At 38.2% G+C, this 14419-nt stretch overlaps 3 protein-coding genes across 4 annotated transcripts; all 3 read right to left on the bottom strand.

Annotated features, from left to right (window-relative positions):
• Positions 1–2509: 2509 nt before the first annotated feature.
• RB195_008724 (uncharacterized protein) lies at positions 2510–4612 on the bottom strand (the record flags this gene model as incomplete). 2 transcript variants are annotated; one of them, XM_064195360.1, is made up of 6 exons in its annotated part: positions 2510–2719; positions 2808–2939; positions 3611–3772; positions 3858–3958; positions 4290–4420; positions 4473–4612. In XM_064195360.1, the coding sequence occupies 6 exons, from the start codon at positions 4610–4612 to the stop codon at positions 2510–2512; spliced, it is 876 nt and encodes a 291-aa protein (XP_064046505.1). The 2 variants fall into 2 exon arrangements, with proteins under 2 accessions (XP_064046505.1, XP_064046506.1); XM_064195361.1 differs by having other exon boundaries at positions 4473–4486.
• A 226-nt stretch (positions 4613–4838) lies between these two features.
• On the bottom strand, positions 4839–7709 carry RB195_008723 (uncharacterized protein; the record flags this gene model as incomplete). The annotated part of the gene is made up of 10 exons (XM_064195359.1): positions 4839–4888; positions 5055–5220; positions 5282–5364; positions 5433–5553; positions 6365–6487; positions 6689–6854; positions 6911–7008; positions 7069–7167; positions 7486–7547; positions 7670–7709. The coding sequence occupies 10 exons, from the start codon at positions 7707–7709 to the stop codon at positions 4839–4841; spliced, it is 1008 nt and encodes a 335-aa protein (XP_064046504.1).
• Positions 7710–9226: 1517 nt separating this feature from the next.
• On the bottom strand, positions 9227–14039 carry RB195_008722 (uncharacterized protein; the record flags this gene model as incomplete). The annotated part of the gene is made up of 18 exons (XM_013448311.2): positions 9227–9476; positions 9533–9640; positions 9696–9784; positions 9846–9937; positions 10257–10398; positions 10459–10572; positions 10677–10770; positions 10831–10988; positions 11516–11631; positions 12116–12186; positions 12251–12384; positions 12452–12562; positions 12633–12709; positions 12872–12969; positions 13031–13157; positions 13214–13343; positions 13402–13509; positions 13845–14039. The coding sequence occupies 18 exons, from the start codon at positions 14037–14039 to the stop codon at positions 9227–9229; spliced, it is 2214 nt and encodes a 737-aa protein (XP_013303765.2).
• Positions 14040–14419: the final 380 nt, after the last annotated feature.

Here is a 14419-nt window from a genome sequence, read left to right as displayed (position 1 = left end):
CATGGTATGGCTTTCGTCTATGGTTCGTGATATTCGTGCGATATGAAGATGTGCATTTCGCACATCACCAATACATGTTTTTTCCCATGTCTTCTTTCCGTTTTTTTTTTCTGAGATTTTCTGTGGAAGAAAATATGTGATGAATATTTATATTGAAGAATAAAGTTAGATTTGCAACATGAAGCAGTGGATTTTTTTTCAAAAATGTACACGAAGAAGTAGAAGTGTCCTAATATGATCTGGATCGTGGAAAAAAAAACGGTGAAAATCGTATAAGCGATCGGTCCACCTTTTTTTATGAAGCGCAACTGAGACTCCATAGCAACAGCTCTTGCTTCACCGACGTTATTTGGAAGCATATTATTCATTCTTCGTGGATTTATGCGTGCATGATTCAACGATGGCGCACGCATCGTTGACCATAGAGCGACCGTGTGTGTGTGTGTGTGTGTGTGTGACCCACCGGTGAATCATTCTTCAAAATATCTTTTTCATGATTATGAAGTAAGTCATCAGTTTAATACTGATACTCTAGAAGGGATCCTGGTAGAATAACGACACACGGAAAGGAATACATTACTATTTTTAATGTATAAACAAGAAACAATACGTGTAATCAGAGTGTGAATCCGTCTAAGGATGGTCCTGAGTTGATGAAGAATGTCAACTGCATATATACATTCAATTTTTATAAATAGTTGTTACGAAAATAAATCATTTCAGCAGATATGAGGCCCAACAGTAATTTTAGGACTTTCTTTATTGGGCTAATAAGTCATTTGACCGAATAAATCACGTTCGATTTCACCCTTTCAGGCTCTGAATGAGGGGCGACATTGCCGAAAGCCTCGAATAAAGGATAGTAACAGCCTCGTGTCGACTCAGTTAAAGGCATCACCCCACGAATCTGAGGTGGTGCAGATTTCAGGTGGAGTATTCGTAAACGGGATGGGAGACTACGGAGAGGGGGCTGATTCCGTCCATTTCTTCCTAATTGCCGTAAAAAACGGCCAGGAATATGCAGCGCCGCACATTGCTGGAGCGCTCCAGTCGAACTCCTTGTAGAAAATAGTGCGCCAAAACGCCTGAAGCCGTATCTTCCGGGCCGTTTTTTACGGCAATTAAGAAGAAATGGACGGAATCACCCCCCTCTCCGTAGTCTCCCATCCCGTATACGAATACTCCACCTGAAATCTGCACCACCTCAGATTCGTGGGATGATGCCTTTAAACCTCAACGATCACGGATACGCCATGAGGAAATATCAGAATAAGAATTATTTCAGATATATTTGCCACTTTGTCTTGCGTGCTTAGTTCGCTGCCTCGGCCAATATATATATATATATATATATATATATATATATATATATATATATATATATATATATATATATATATATATATATATATATATATATATATATATATATATATATATATATATATATATATATATATATAAAATATATATGAATGGAAAAACATCCCTCTAGTGTGATGAAGAAAAAAAAAACGCAGACATTGGACGATTCACGTCATCTCCACTGAAGTTATTTTAATGATAACTGAGGTTTTCAAAGACCTAGCTAGCTGACCACACCCATATCTGACCTGTGGTCAGGCAGTTAGTTATCACTGATGCTGTTTTGATGTCGAGGTGGGACCATCGCAAACAGTAGCGACGAATGGTGATAACCTAGATCCTCTCTCTCGCCTACTGCACCGTTCGTTCATATCGTTCTTACCTTACTTCATATATGGTCGGGTCAAAACGACATGAAGCACGGCGCAGCTGCGTAAGCGGTTGCGCTCGAAGCGGCGCGGTGGATATAGCGGACGGAATCGAGGTGGGACCATCGCGAACTGCAGCAATGAACGGGGTTAGCACGGGTCCTCACTCGATCCTAACCGCTACGCTCCTCTCCGCGTCACTGTACCGCTTCGAGCGCAGTCGCTTACACAGCTCCACCGTGTTTCATTTCGCTTTGACTCTATATGTTGTTATACTCTACTATATGTTCTTTTATGGAGCATTGTTGCGATACTGACGAAATCTGATCATCACAAAATATCATTGTCCTAATATCCTCATATTATTTGCCTTACTGAAACATTTGAATTAAAGTTTATATTAGCAGAGAATAGATGTTAGGGAACTTTTTCTCTGTAGTACGTGAACAATCTATAAGGATTTATTCTGAAGTTCTGTGACTTTTAAAAACCCTACATTCGTACGAGATAAAGTTCTTTGACTATATGTAACAACATGTTAAAGTTTATAGATGGAGACCAAATATTCTGTATAAAACATCCCAGCAAATAAAATTGAAGTTACAAATCATAGCAGTAACAAAACATATTCCTGAAGGCAAATATTCAAACCCTACGACAATATGGCTATAAGTTATCTGCGATTACTTCATACATGTGTAAGTAAATCTGTGAGCATATAGTGAGTTTTTGGAATACGCTACAATGTCTTAACAACCTTTAGAATGGATTCATGCTTAGAGTTCGAATCGTTCTCCTACATGTCCTAACGAACACTCCTTTATAACACCCGCTTCAACGTACTGCTTCCTGTTGCCGTTTTCAAACCAGAATTTAGGAGTTTTTCCAAAAATCCAATTCCAGTCTTTGAGATCGGATAAATTCTTGGCAACATGCTCATTTTTCTTCGACTCTTCATCAACATCGACTGTAGTGACGGAACTTTCCTGAATGAAGAACATCTGTTTATTCATTTTATTCAAAATGAGACATTTTTCTTGCATAAAATGTTCATACTATTACAAAAAAACTTACTTCAAATTGCTCAGAAAACCGCTGTATCACAATTTCTCGCACTAAATCGACTTCTACAGACGGATCATCTTGTTTCAGGAAACCAACAGCTGCAGCTCGTACACTTCGGCTGGCATTGGTGTTTATAGAATTCTAAAGGAACGGATGAGAGCTGACAGAGTCAACTGTTTCACACTTTCAACACTTATTTACATTATATAATCACGCTTTCTGTAAAAGAGTCGGTTAAAGGGTCCATACTACGAATCTCTGGAGGAAGGTAGAGAAGAGGTTGTAGACTGCGGAATCCGGGTGGTTCCGCTTATCTCTCCCTGATTGTCGTGAAAACGTCGTGGGAATCGCTTTGATTCATACGAGGCACATTAGAACACTCCTCTAGGTGCAAGTTGCGCATCTTCCACGGCGTTTTTCATGACCATTAAGAAAGATGAGTGGAACCACCCCGAATACCGCAATTTACAATCCTATCTCTAGATTTCTCCTTAGGAAGACAAACCTTAGGAAGTGGTCAGATTCGTGGCATGCTGGCTTTAATCTTTTCACAGCACCCGAATTCAAATTTTGTAGTAGCTTTTGAATAAATGGAGCCTCAGTTCAAAATCTCTGGATTTTTGACTTATTAACCTTAAACTACCATTTGATGCTGAAAACCATATAGGAACAAACGAGAGATGAGAGAGAAAAAAGAACCAGTATCATTCAACTCTAACGAGCATTCAATGAACTCAGTCATCGTTAATTTTGAGATTTTTAAACCGAGAAAGATTTCAATACGTATGAGAATTGTAAGAAAAAATTAATACCTTATAAGGAGATCGCAGTGAAGCGGATAGAACCATGAGATCAGCTTCAACAAGTAAAGTGAGATGATGATAAGCTCGTGCGGTGGTTATCCGAGCAGCTGTTCCTGAGCACTTTCGTGAACCCGGTTGAAGCTCCATATCATCCCGATTGGTGGGAACAACCTACATTTATTTAAATCCAGGAGGTAAGAATTTATTTTTAGGATGGGAAGCAATTATGAAATAACGGTAAGAAACGAAAACCAACGTTCACTGCAAAGCGGTTATTGATCACTTTAGCTAGAAACTCTAGATTCTTCTTTCTACAGTGAGCCTTTCGTGTTGTAAGCAGTGATATGTTCAGATTTCCTGCAAAATGTAGTAGTTCGGAAAAGAAAAGCACTTGAAAAATTGAGTGTTCCCCATACGTGAATATCTTCGTTTACGAAAACTTTTAAAGGTTTCCTTTAAAAAAAAGGAGACTCTTCTTCCTCAATAAGGCGAAATTTCTTCTGATATTTTCATATTAGAGTTCTAATCTCTTACAGAATCGCTCTAACATAAGCAACAGTTCGTCTTCCGATTGAATTTCTCCTAATCGCAGCTTTATTACGATAGGTTCGGAAAAAATAATAAAAGAAGAAATATTTGAAAATAGAACAGAAAGGATTGGAAATCAATTGGCTTCTTCAAACTGAACCTTGGTCGTGGTATACAGTTCCACCACCACTGTGACGTCGTGCTAAGTCGATCCCATATTCATGTAAAAAGGGAATATTTGCTTCCAGCCATGGATTTTGATGTCGCCCTATGACAACGGCAGGCTTATTGCTGCAACACATTCGAAAAATTCAAACTGATTTCCTAAAAGTTTGCAGCTCACCTCCAAAGCAGCATTGCATCTCCGTCTTTTTTCAAATCATGATTTCTAAGAAGATATTCTTCAAACGCTAAGTTTTTGAAGATACAATTTGAAAGCGAAACGTATATTTTACATATCCGTTGACGAACTATTTCACACATTTCGTCTGAAAAAAAAACTGCAAAAATGTGTGAAATCATGTGCAGATTACTCACCAAAAAATGAGCATTCGCAATGATCGGATCTTATTTTCAGCCACAGAAATTATGAAAGAATATTTATTCGGGATCAACCACTTTTGAACAATCATGAATACAAATCAGAAAACAAAACAACCGATTTAATTTAGTACTTAACAATTCGAGATCATTCCAACTATACAAACAACTACGCGATTTCGCCCAAGAATATCCGCTTATCGCTTCCTGCTGATAACACTGAAAGAAGGATGTTCTGTACAAATTTGCAGTTAAAAATAAATTAGAAGTTGAAATGGAAACCCATATATGGAAGTGGATTCATTTCTTTTTGCTATTTTAAATCGAAACAGTTTTGGAGATTAATATTCTAAAGAATCTTATAAAACTGGATGGTTCAACTCACATATCGGTTCTAAAGGATGTAAGTCCGTGGCATTAACGGAACCCAAGTGACCAGGAAGTTTGTAAAGTATATGACGAGAGCCGACATCCCACACGTAAACAAATCGATCGCTAGAACCGGCAGTGATTCTCTTGCCATCACCGGACCATCCACATTTCAGCAAATTCTACAGATGAAAGGATTCTGATACGTCTTGAATATTTAATTAGCCATAAATTTATACAAACCTTTTCAAAGTTGTGCTGATGACCATAGAAGGATTTAAGACACCGCTCCTGCGGAGCAAAAGGCCTCACATCCCACATTTTTGCTGAAATTTATAAAATCTTCGACTTAACGTAATCACGAACAGCATAAATTTCTTAGCACTAAACAAACCTGAGCAATCCATACTATTAGATAGGAGGTAGTTGCCATTTGGACTTAAAGCTAATCCAGTAATGATGTCTTTGTGTCCTTGCATTACATAAGAGATATCATCACGTCGCATATCCCAGCACTAAACAATACAGCTAATACAGATTAGTCGATAGTTGAAAAGAAAAAAAATATTAAATATTATATTAAGTATTGAGAGAAAAATCTCTGAAAGCTTAGTCCCAGTAACATTACTTCGAAGCTAGTCGTTGCTACATTTCTACAAGGCACGGCATGCCCGGATTTTCACATTAGAGTGTAGTGTGCAAATCCGGGCATGTGTTCCAAGGGTCTTACTACACACAATTTTGTTAAAAATACTGGCTATAATGTTTTCTCAGTACCAAACATCATGTGAATACCCTCGAAACTACTTAAATCAGAATGCACTGAGTCCGCCTATTATTCTCCAAAGTTCAAAGCTACAGCCTCTTAGTAAAATAAAAATTGCAGTTCTTCTAACATCGTATAAAATGTAACATTAATGTACAGTTTATTGTAAAATGGAAGTAGGGGTCTCACGTTGGAGATCGATACTTAGAAAAAAAAGTGCTGAAAGAGACGGCAGAGTATTACTTTTTAAGTTTTTCGAATGAGACTGCAACCAGAGGGAGCTATTACACGGTTAGCCTTCGAACGGATGAGCTGCTTTTTTTCATCTAATAAAGGTAGTGCAATATTGAATGCTTATTGTTAGCGCGGCGACAAAACAACAAAAGGGTCGTCCCCTTCAGCAGTGACACATAAATACACATAAATCCGAGAAAATCGCTCAAAAAGTATTGAAATAAAAGCAAATAGAATCCTTTTTTTAAGAGAATGTCGCAGTTCCTCAAACTATTGTATAGAAATAATCAACTCGATAAAAATACTCAACATAATGAAGGACTTACATAAATATCACTGTCAATGCTGCCCACAAAGATTTCGTCCGATGTGTCATTAAATGTGACGGCCAATTGTTGAAACCTATTCTCATATGTTTTTACAGCATCTTTTAGTCGAATGTCGTGCACCTGAAATGAAACTTTGGCTTTTTTAAAACCTGCCTTGCATATATAATCCGACTAGGAACCCTAGTCACGTCCGGAAGAACTCGAGGCAATTCTCTTACATACAGTATCGTGATAGAATAAAAAGATAATTAGGCATATACGAATTGAACGGACAAAAAAAGTGAAAATTCGGATAAATTTATTTGCTGAAGGTGAACCCACTTTCACCAGGCCATCATCACCAGCAGAACAGATGAGTTGTGGTCCGCGGCGTGAAGGATGACAAGAGTTTACTATGTCAATATGCGACTTGAACTTTCGTCGACATGCTCCAGTTTCCATATCCCAAACCCGCACAGTTTTATCTGTTGCCGCTGATACCAATAAGCTAAATGAAAAGAACTGGGTGCATGTCACTATCCATTTCTCTGATTCTGAGCAAACCTTGAATCTGTATTGAAATGAACGTCCATAACAGCTCCTGTATGACCTCGTAGAAGAGAAAAATTCTCACATTCACCGTAAACATTCCAAAGAAAGATCTAGAACGACCAAAGTTCCAAAACTGTTTAGAAGAACAACAGCTCAGTAGCTAAAATCACTTTTTGATCGAACCCTGCAGTTGCAAGACAGGTTCCATCTGTACTAAAACGTGCAGCAAAAATCTCTTCCTCATGTCCAGTGAGCAGCATGATTGGAGCCTTAAAAAGCACATAATGAGATACATACAATAACTTAAAAACAGTCCGATGGGAGGACACACAATCCTGCGCTGCTCATGGTTCTTTATTGATCAAAATGTACATGAGTTAGACAGCTTCAAACATTTTTGAATTTAAGGAATCGAAAATAAGAGAAGTTCGAGTCCGCTAAAATTCCAAAGCTCCAGGATTCGCCTGTAACCACTACTAAGAACTAGTCCTGAACATAAACACACAAACAAATCCTCCTAAAGAATAATAAGAGGGAATTTTGGAAGTACTAGTAAAAGGGAAACCCTAGAACAATCAATAAACTACCTGAAGTTTCGATGTTCGCTGTGGTTCATTTTTGTTCTCTGTGCTTACCAGCGCCATCCTATCTGCAAAAGACGAATAAATTGAGGTTATAATAAACCTGCGACAAAAAAACAGGTAGTAAAGAAGAAGAAATAGCCACTACTCGTGCTCGAGTAAGAATTCTAGTAATTAAAAAAATGCTTACTTGGCAACATTGGCACCTTAAAGTCATCTCCACCCATCATGTCAAGAAATGAGGTTTTCTACGGAAATATCTGCAACCTGAACCAAGAAATAAAACCATTCAATGTAGTTTCTATGTCATTTTTCACAAAGAAAAACTGAGAAGCAACGCAACTGAAGAGTAAAAAAAAAGTAGAGCAATTTCTTCCTCCACACCAACCAGCCAGCAAAGCTCACCGTGCATCCTCTGTTATGCATCCTTTAATAGTGTTATTATTAGAGCATAGAAACTTCAGCTGCTCTCTCCAGCACTAGAAGTGGGATTTTCGGCTGGATTCACGTAGTTCACGTGTGGCGTCTAGATGCTCCGCTAGTACTACCCGATTAGGGTAATGTAGCTGGGAGTGGCTTCCCCCTTATTTCTGTTTTTTTCCTTCTTTTTTTCTCTTTTTATTTTTCTTCTCTTTTTTTCTCTTAGTAATTTTAGGTTACATGTTATAGATTCTCCAGGGCTAATGCTTAGGTCTTAAAGCCCTGATTGATTTAGTAATTTACTTTCAGAAATAAGAGCACCACTGAGTGTTCCCTACCCAAACTGCATCTTACCCTCCCTCCCCCTCTCCCGGGTTATTACTCCGTAGTTCAAAGTTGTATTTTCCAGATAGAGAGCCAGAGGTAACAGCACTGGCATTTATACTCGATTACAGAGAAGTTATGACTAAACGTTAACACTCTGAAAAAGAATCGAAAAGAAGGGTTCATAGACCAAAGGGCCAGTTTTGCTCCAACACTTCCAAGGTTATCGATTAGGTTATTGATGATGTGTAAACCTTTATTAGTTTCACCTTTTACTAGAACATTTCTTAACCATGTTGTTTATCCAGCATCAAGGCCATAAGGCGAAAAAAGCAAGTCGGATTCGGGCTCTCCTAATCTTGTACCTGAGGATTTGGATGTGCTGGATTTTAAAAACCCTGATTTCAGGGTTGCAACGATGGTGATTCAGTGTTCACGTCATTCTAGGCCACGTACTCTAGGCCCTCTGAAGATAGGGAGCAATCGCTAAATGTTCTCAGTAGCTGAAATATCGCGTAGGATAAGAAAAAACGTATCATTTGACTTTGCACGCATTATTTCCACTTGGAACACAACATATTAAGTTCTAACAATAATTCTCTCAAGCGAGAACTCATTCATAGCGAGGGTCGCAGCAGGAAATTACCGTTAATGAGATCTGAAACTTTAAAAAACCAACGCAAAATAACTAAGCCACAACCTCATTATGTACCAGATATAGTGAAAGTTGGGTTAAACTGACAAACTATATGTTCACTGACTAAGTCCAAACTTCAACTGCTTCGAATCTTGGCATCGTAGAGTTCAAGTACATTTTCATCTTTCCTTATTCTTTAAAAATCTTTTTTGGATGGTTTCCTAGATGTTTATTTTATTGCACATCAGTCTTGAAAGCGTTTATTCTTATGTTCTTTCTACTCAATACATATGCACAACTCGTTTATTAGATTGAGTATCATTTGACTTATGACATAACATATGTGTAAAATGTAATTATATGTAATTATCTCTTCCTTTTTCTTCTGTCAGGTGTTCTTTCGCCTCGTCCACGATTTCGAGGGGCTGCTATGGTGTTGGCAAGTTGTTCGAACTGTTTCACGTAGTCTCTGCTGTCCTGATTCATCATTTCGACCATTGATGATCGCACGTCATCCGGAAGTGTTCCGCTGCCGTGTTGTGAAACTGCGTACGCCTTCATTTTCGATGGGGTTAGTGAAGCTTCGCTTAGTGCTCGTTCCATAAGGTCACATCTACTGAAAAGCACCAAACTCGAAACGGGCATATTTTGTAGTTATTTTCAGTCTCCCACCTTGAAGTGTCTTCAGTATGTGGTCTAAAAGATGAAAATGTATGTTCGCTTGCCCTTGTTGGCGACATTGATAATTCTCCTCCAAAAAGCCGATTCATGATCTCAGACCTAAACGGAAATATAATGTAGAATATTCTTCCTATTACGGAGAGTAATGAAGCACCTGTCCTCTTCCTGTTTGCTCTTGGCAGGAGTCTTCTCGGGTGTACGAAGAGAACTCAAGAAATCATGAGCAAACGATGTTGGACATAACTAAATAAGACTTTCTTTTATCTCAAAAACATTTTAAATAATCCAGAAAAATAGGTCCTACCTCGGAGAAGTCCGTTGCGGCCTTTTCTACGCTGTCTCCTCGACTTTGATTCTTTGCACGTTCAACAGCACAACGGGCTTTGTACTGGCTCACTGTAAATTAGATAATAATTTTACACAACGGTCCCACCGAAGCTTAATCTGGTTCTATTGACCTTTTATGTTTTTTTTTTGTTTTGAAAATGATAATGTGGTATTTGAAGAATTCATGAAAATTTCTTTTTTACAAAAAGAAGACTAGAAATGACTAGTAAGATTTTTTCGGAGCAATTTGAAGTCTCATATCGGCAGCCATTTATGTGTTCTCACAAGTTTAGGAGTATGGGAGTTTATCACATGGTAGTAACATTTGCCCCAGTGCATGAAGAATAAAAGTATTTTTAAGAAGCTCAACAAAACACCATGAAATAACCTTGGTTGCCGAGCATAATGTCTGCAGTTGCGCCCGTTGTCTCCACTCGGAGTGCTGTCGTAGCCGCTTTTGGAGCGATAAATGACGTTATTTGCTTCTGAGAAGATGAACTTGCAGCAGCTCTTGATGAGGATCGACGATTCTATAAGAAGGAACGCTAACTCATTAGTGATTAAAATCGTACAAAATATAAAAGTCACACATTTGTTTTCTTCGCTCTAAGCGCATTGTACTGTTCTGCAAAATTGTCGTATTCTTCAAGAACAACGGAACTTTCAGAGAGAACTGGCTGGACAACTACTGGTGTTTGTGGATCCTAGAACATTTCAGTGCAGAATTGAGCATTTCTCATTAAAATCGTGAGCATGTCCAATTTATGTACTTATGTTGCATGAAAAATTTATTAAAATTTAAGCGAACCTCCTCTTGAATCGGCGGGGAGCCCATGCTGCTTTGGGGCGTCATCTTCGCTTTCGAGTTCTTCACAGGGCGTACTTTTGATGGAGGTTCATCTCTGTAACATCATTCCGACCATTTCCCAACAATAATCGAAAATGCTTGAAAATTAACACACTTTCGTTCAGTTGTTTCTGCAGGTCGTTTTCGTGCCGTGTCTAAAAGTGCCTCTCCGTAGTCCCGCTCAAGTAAGGAAACAAGCACACGCCACGTTTCTCGGTATATCGGAGTCGTCTTGATGCTATACACCAACTCGACAATCGGGGTCATTCCGCACTAAAATCTATAGTTTAACGTCATAGGTGGTGAAAGTGAAGTTTTCCGTAACATGGGAAATTCTGGGTTGGATTTAGATATATCAAAGCATATGTTAAGGAATTAAGGTACAGTTCGACGACGAACGACTTAACTATACCATGAAACTCAGCACTTAGAAATGTCCTTTGCAGAATAACGGTGACGCAATACGGTAATGGAGGAGTGGTAATAGAAAAATGGTGTGTTCATGTGAGGGCATTGCATAAAAAAAGAGAAAACGGCAATATAAGAATAATGAAATCACATGACTGAATATATAAGCGACCAGTAATAACAGGAATCAGAAGTAAACTTCAATAATCCTGTGAATAATTTTGAATTGTTACAAGCGGAGGATACCAGTCAGTCACACTGTCTCGTTCCGTTATCTTTCATGAGAAAAATAGGCAGAACTTTGCATTAGTAGGGAGAAGAAGCAGAAAACGTTTTAAAAAACCCAGAAAGCTGATGATTTTTGACCAAACGGTGATTAAATTACAACTAACCAAACAGTATATCTCTGCCACGATCGCATCTTGCACATTCTCCTCGCATAATCCAGTTTTGAACACTTCTTCATTCAAGACGAAACTACGCGACATCCTCACCGAATAAGAAGGTTCTAAAGAAGAAATTTTAAATGTCCAAAGTGATTGAACGCCTGAGAAAAAACTGCTCTTTTTTAAGGAAATTTCAGAGCATTTTCTCTTCTCCGTCTTAAAGAATTTTTAGGGTACTTTCTTGACAGGAACACAATGGAAGTAATACATATACATCCGGTATATACACAAAATGTGGACAAAATTGATAAATTAAACAAAACAGTTTTGCTCTACCGTTTTCTATAAACTATCATTTTTGGTTTTTAATCTATCGTGATCTTGACAAGAATAGTCCCTCCCTTTCACCATTTTCGACGTATAAAGAAACCCTGGACGAGTGGTTAGTGGTGACTCTCTATCTCGTTACATTTTATTTTTACCTCAACAACATTCTAAAGACATTATTTTAATCTCAATGGCCCACACACTCCTCTGTATTAGAGCGTATGTCATCTTTTTTTTTAAAAGAAAAATACAAGAGTCAAAATAAAGTCAAGACATTACCTGTATTGAACGGTGCGCTCCTAGACCTTTTTGATTTTAGAGTTTCACGATCTTCTCGTTCTTTTCTCAACCTGTCAATTTGGAACAATTTTTTGAACACCTATAGATAAAAAAGAAATTTGACCAGCCGCGTACTTGTTCAAAGACAGTCCCAGTGCTGGCGCTTGTTCGGCTGGGCTAAGAATCACACGTCCCACTTCGGTGTCTTTTCCAGCAAATAAACGGATTTCAGGTCGAGGACCAGATGATCTTCTGCTTCCGTTCGCATCCTAGAATGAAATAAATCAGATACAATAATGAGATATTTGGCCAGTGCAGTATGGGTCGTAACATTACCAGTTTGCTCAGTGATGACGCCCATTTATGACGCAACAGTTGAAAAATCCTCGAGATACGATCATTTGTGCTCAGTCGAATTCGGAGCAAAGGGTTCTGTTCACAGCTAACCTAAACAAATTAGCTATTTTAAGCACAGGAGTAATATTTGGAAGACAAATTCGAGTAACTTGTACTTTACCACGTAAGACGCATCAACGTATGTCATCGGCTTCAAGGAGACTACGATTTCAGAGGGAAACTTGTCATCTTGGTTATCTGTAATGCAGTTTTTTCAATATATACACACCCACAGAAATACAAATGAAACATTCGTAAAGAGAGATAAACGAAAAGAAGACAGACGCGGATAGAATTACAGAAATAACGATGAATGGACCGTAAGACGGGTGTTTGAAAAAATTTCTGTGAAAAACCTACTATAAAAGAACTTCAGCAATGAAGGACAAGGTGGTGTCTTGATTTTCACGGGAACACTTTTCTTCTTGAATTTATCACGAAAGGGCATAGTTGTGCTGCTGAAACGAAAGTACTGTGCCTTGCAAAATGACAAAGAAAAAAGTGGTATCTTTGGCTAACCCGTGAAATATCAACTCCTTCATTCGTTCCGGTATATATTGGTTATTGCGCGTACGTCTTCTCCATTCACAAGCATTTATAGTTATGAATAACTCTTTAGCATCACGTCCTATATCGCCCATTGAATCTTGAATAAAATAACCGAATTGCAAAAATTCTAATGTCATAAGAACTGTTCACTACCTTCATCCAAGGAAATAGATTGTTTTACGTGTTTAAGTAAGTTGAAATAGTAGTTTTTTGTCTGTTCCTTGTTCTTATCCACTTTCCGTTTTGCCATGATGCGCATAACGCCATCGAAATCTTTTCCGCACTGCAAACATGTATTCCAACAAATCAGTGAACAATATTAGGTTTCCCAAAGATCCAACCTGTTTCAGCCCCTCGTAGAAGACCATGATCTCATCATGACTCCACGTCTTCGACTTTCTAGGAAGGCGCTCTTCTTCATTAAGAGCAGACGTGCTCGGTTTAGATGGCTGAATCATGTGTGTAAGAACGAGGACTTGAATACATAACGAATACGCAATATAGTGTTTGGTCCAGTTAATTCCAAAAAAGTCAAAAAACTACACATAATCGAAGATTAGAAAAATATCGAAAATGAGAAAATTAAATAGTTCCTTCAATAATAAACTGTATCAACCTTTTTTTTCTTCGTAAATAGGACAGAAAATTCGAAGCAAACATCTCAACCTATTTTTAATGGATGAGTTTCTAACAAAAGTTTTTCCTTCTTCGCTGCACGAACCATGATTGGTGCATAAAAAAACAAAAACTAAATCGAAATTTCCAGAAACAAATGCTCACGTACTCCTGCACTCGTCGAACATTCGCCACTCGCGGGATCAGAACGATTCACACTGGTGTTGGGCACCTGATTTTCAGTTGGTGGTCGAAATGCAAGCCGACGCCGTGATACTGGCTCAGAACCCTGTCCAGAAGTGCTTGAATCATCTATGGATAATGTGACACCGTCATCCTCAGCAGGATCAAGGCGACTCGTCATTCACACTCTAAAAATTAGGGATATCTCAGCAAATGGCGAACACTCTATAACTTACAAAAGTTTGAAACGAATTCTTTTTTTCGTAAATAATCAGAATTAAAGCGCATTTAACGCCTGTGAAGAAACTACAGAGACTACTACAAGTTTTACTGCCACAAATACAACACAGTGCTTGAGCGATACAACAACAACAATCGTGTGGCACATGTTAGAAAAACCAACAACTACGAACATTATATAAGTAACTGAATGAATCGAGGTAAACATAATAAGCAGATTTTTCGATTATAAACACACATAGAGGTGTAGGAGATCTGAGAGGATTGTGTATAGTGTTTAGTTAAAACAACAACAAGAACAAAGATCTCAAATAAATACGA

Source organism: Necator americanus, chromosome III (genome assembly GCF_031761385.1).
Source record: "Necator americanus strain Aroian chromosome III, whole genome shotgun sequence".
NCBI lineage: Eukaryota > Metazoa > Nematoda > Chromadorea > Rhabditida > Ancylostomatidae > Necator > Necator americanus.
This window is presented reverse-complemented; position numbering and strand designations above follow the sequence as displayed.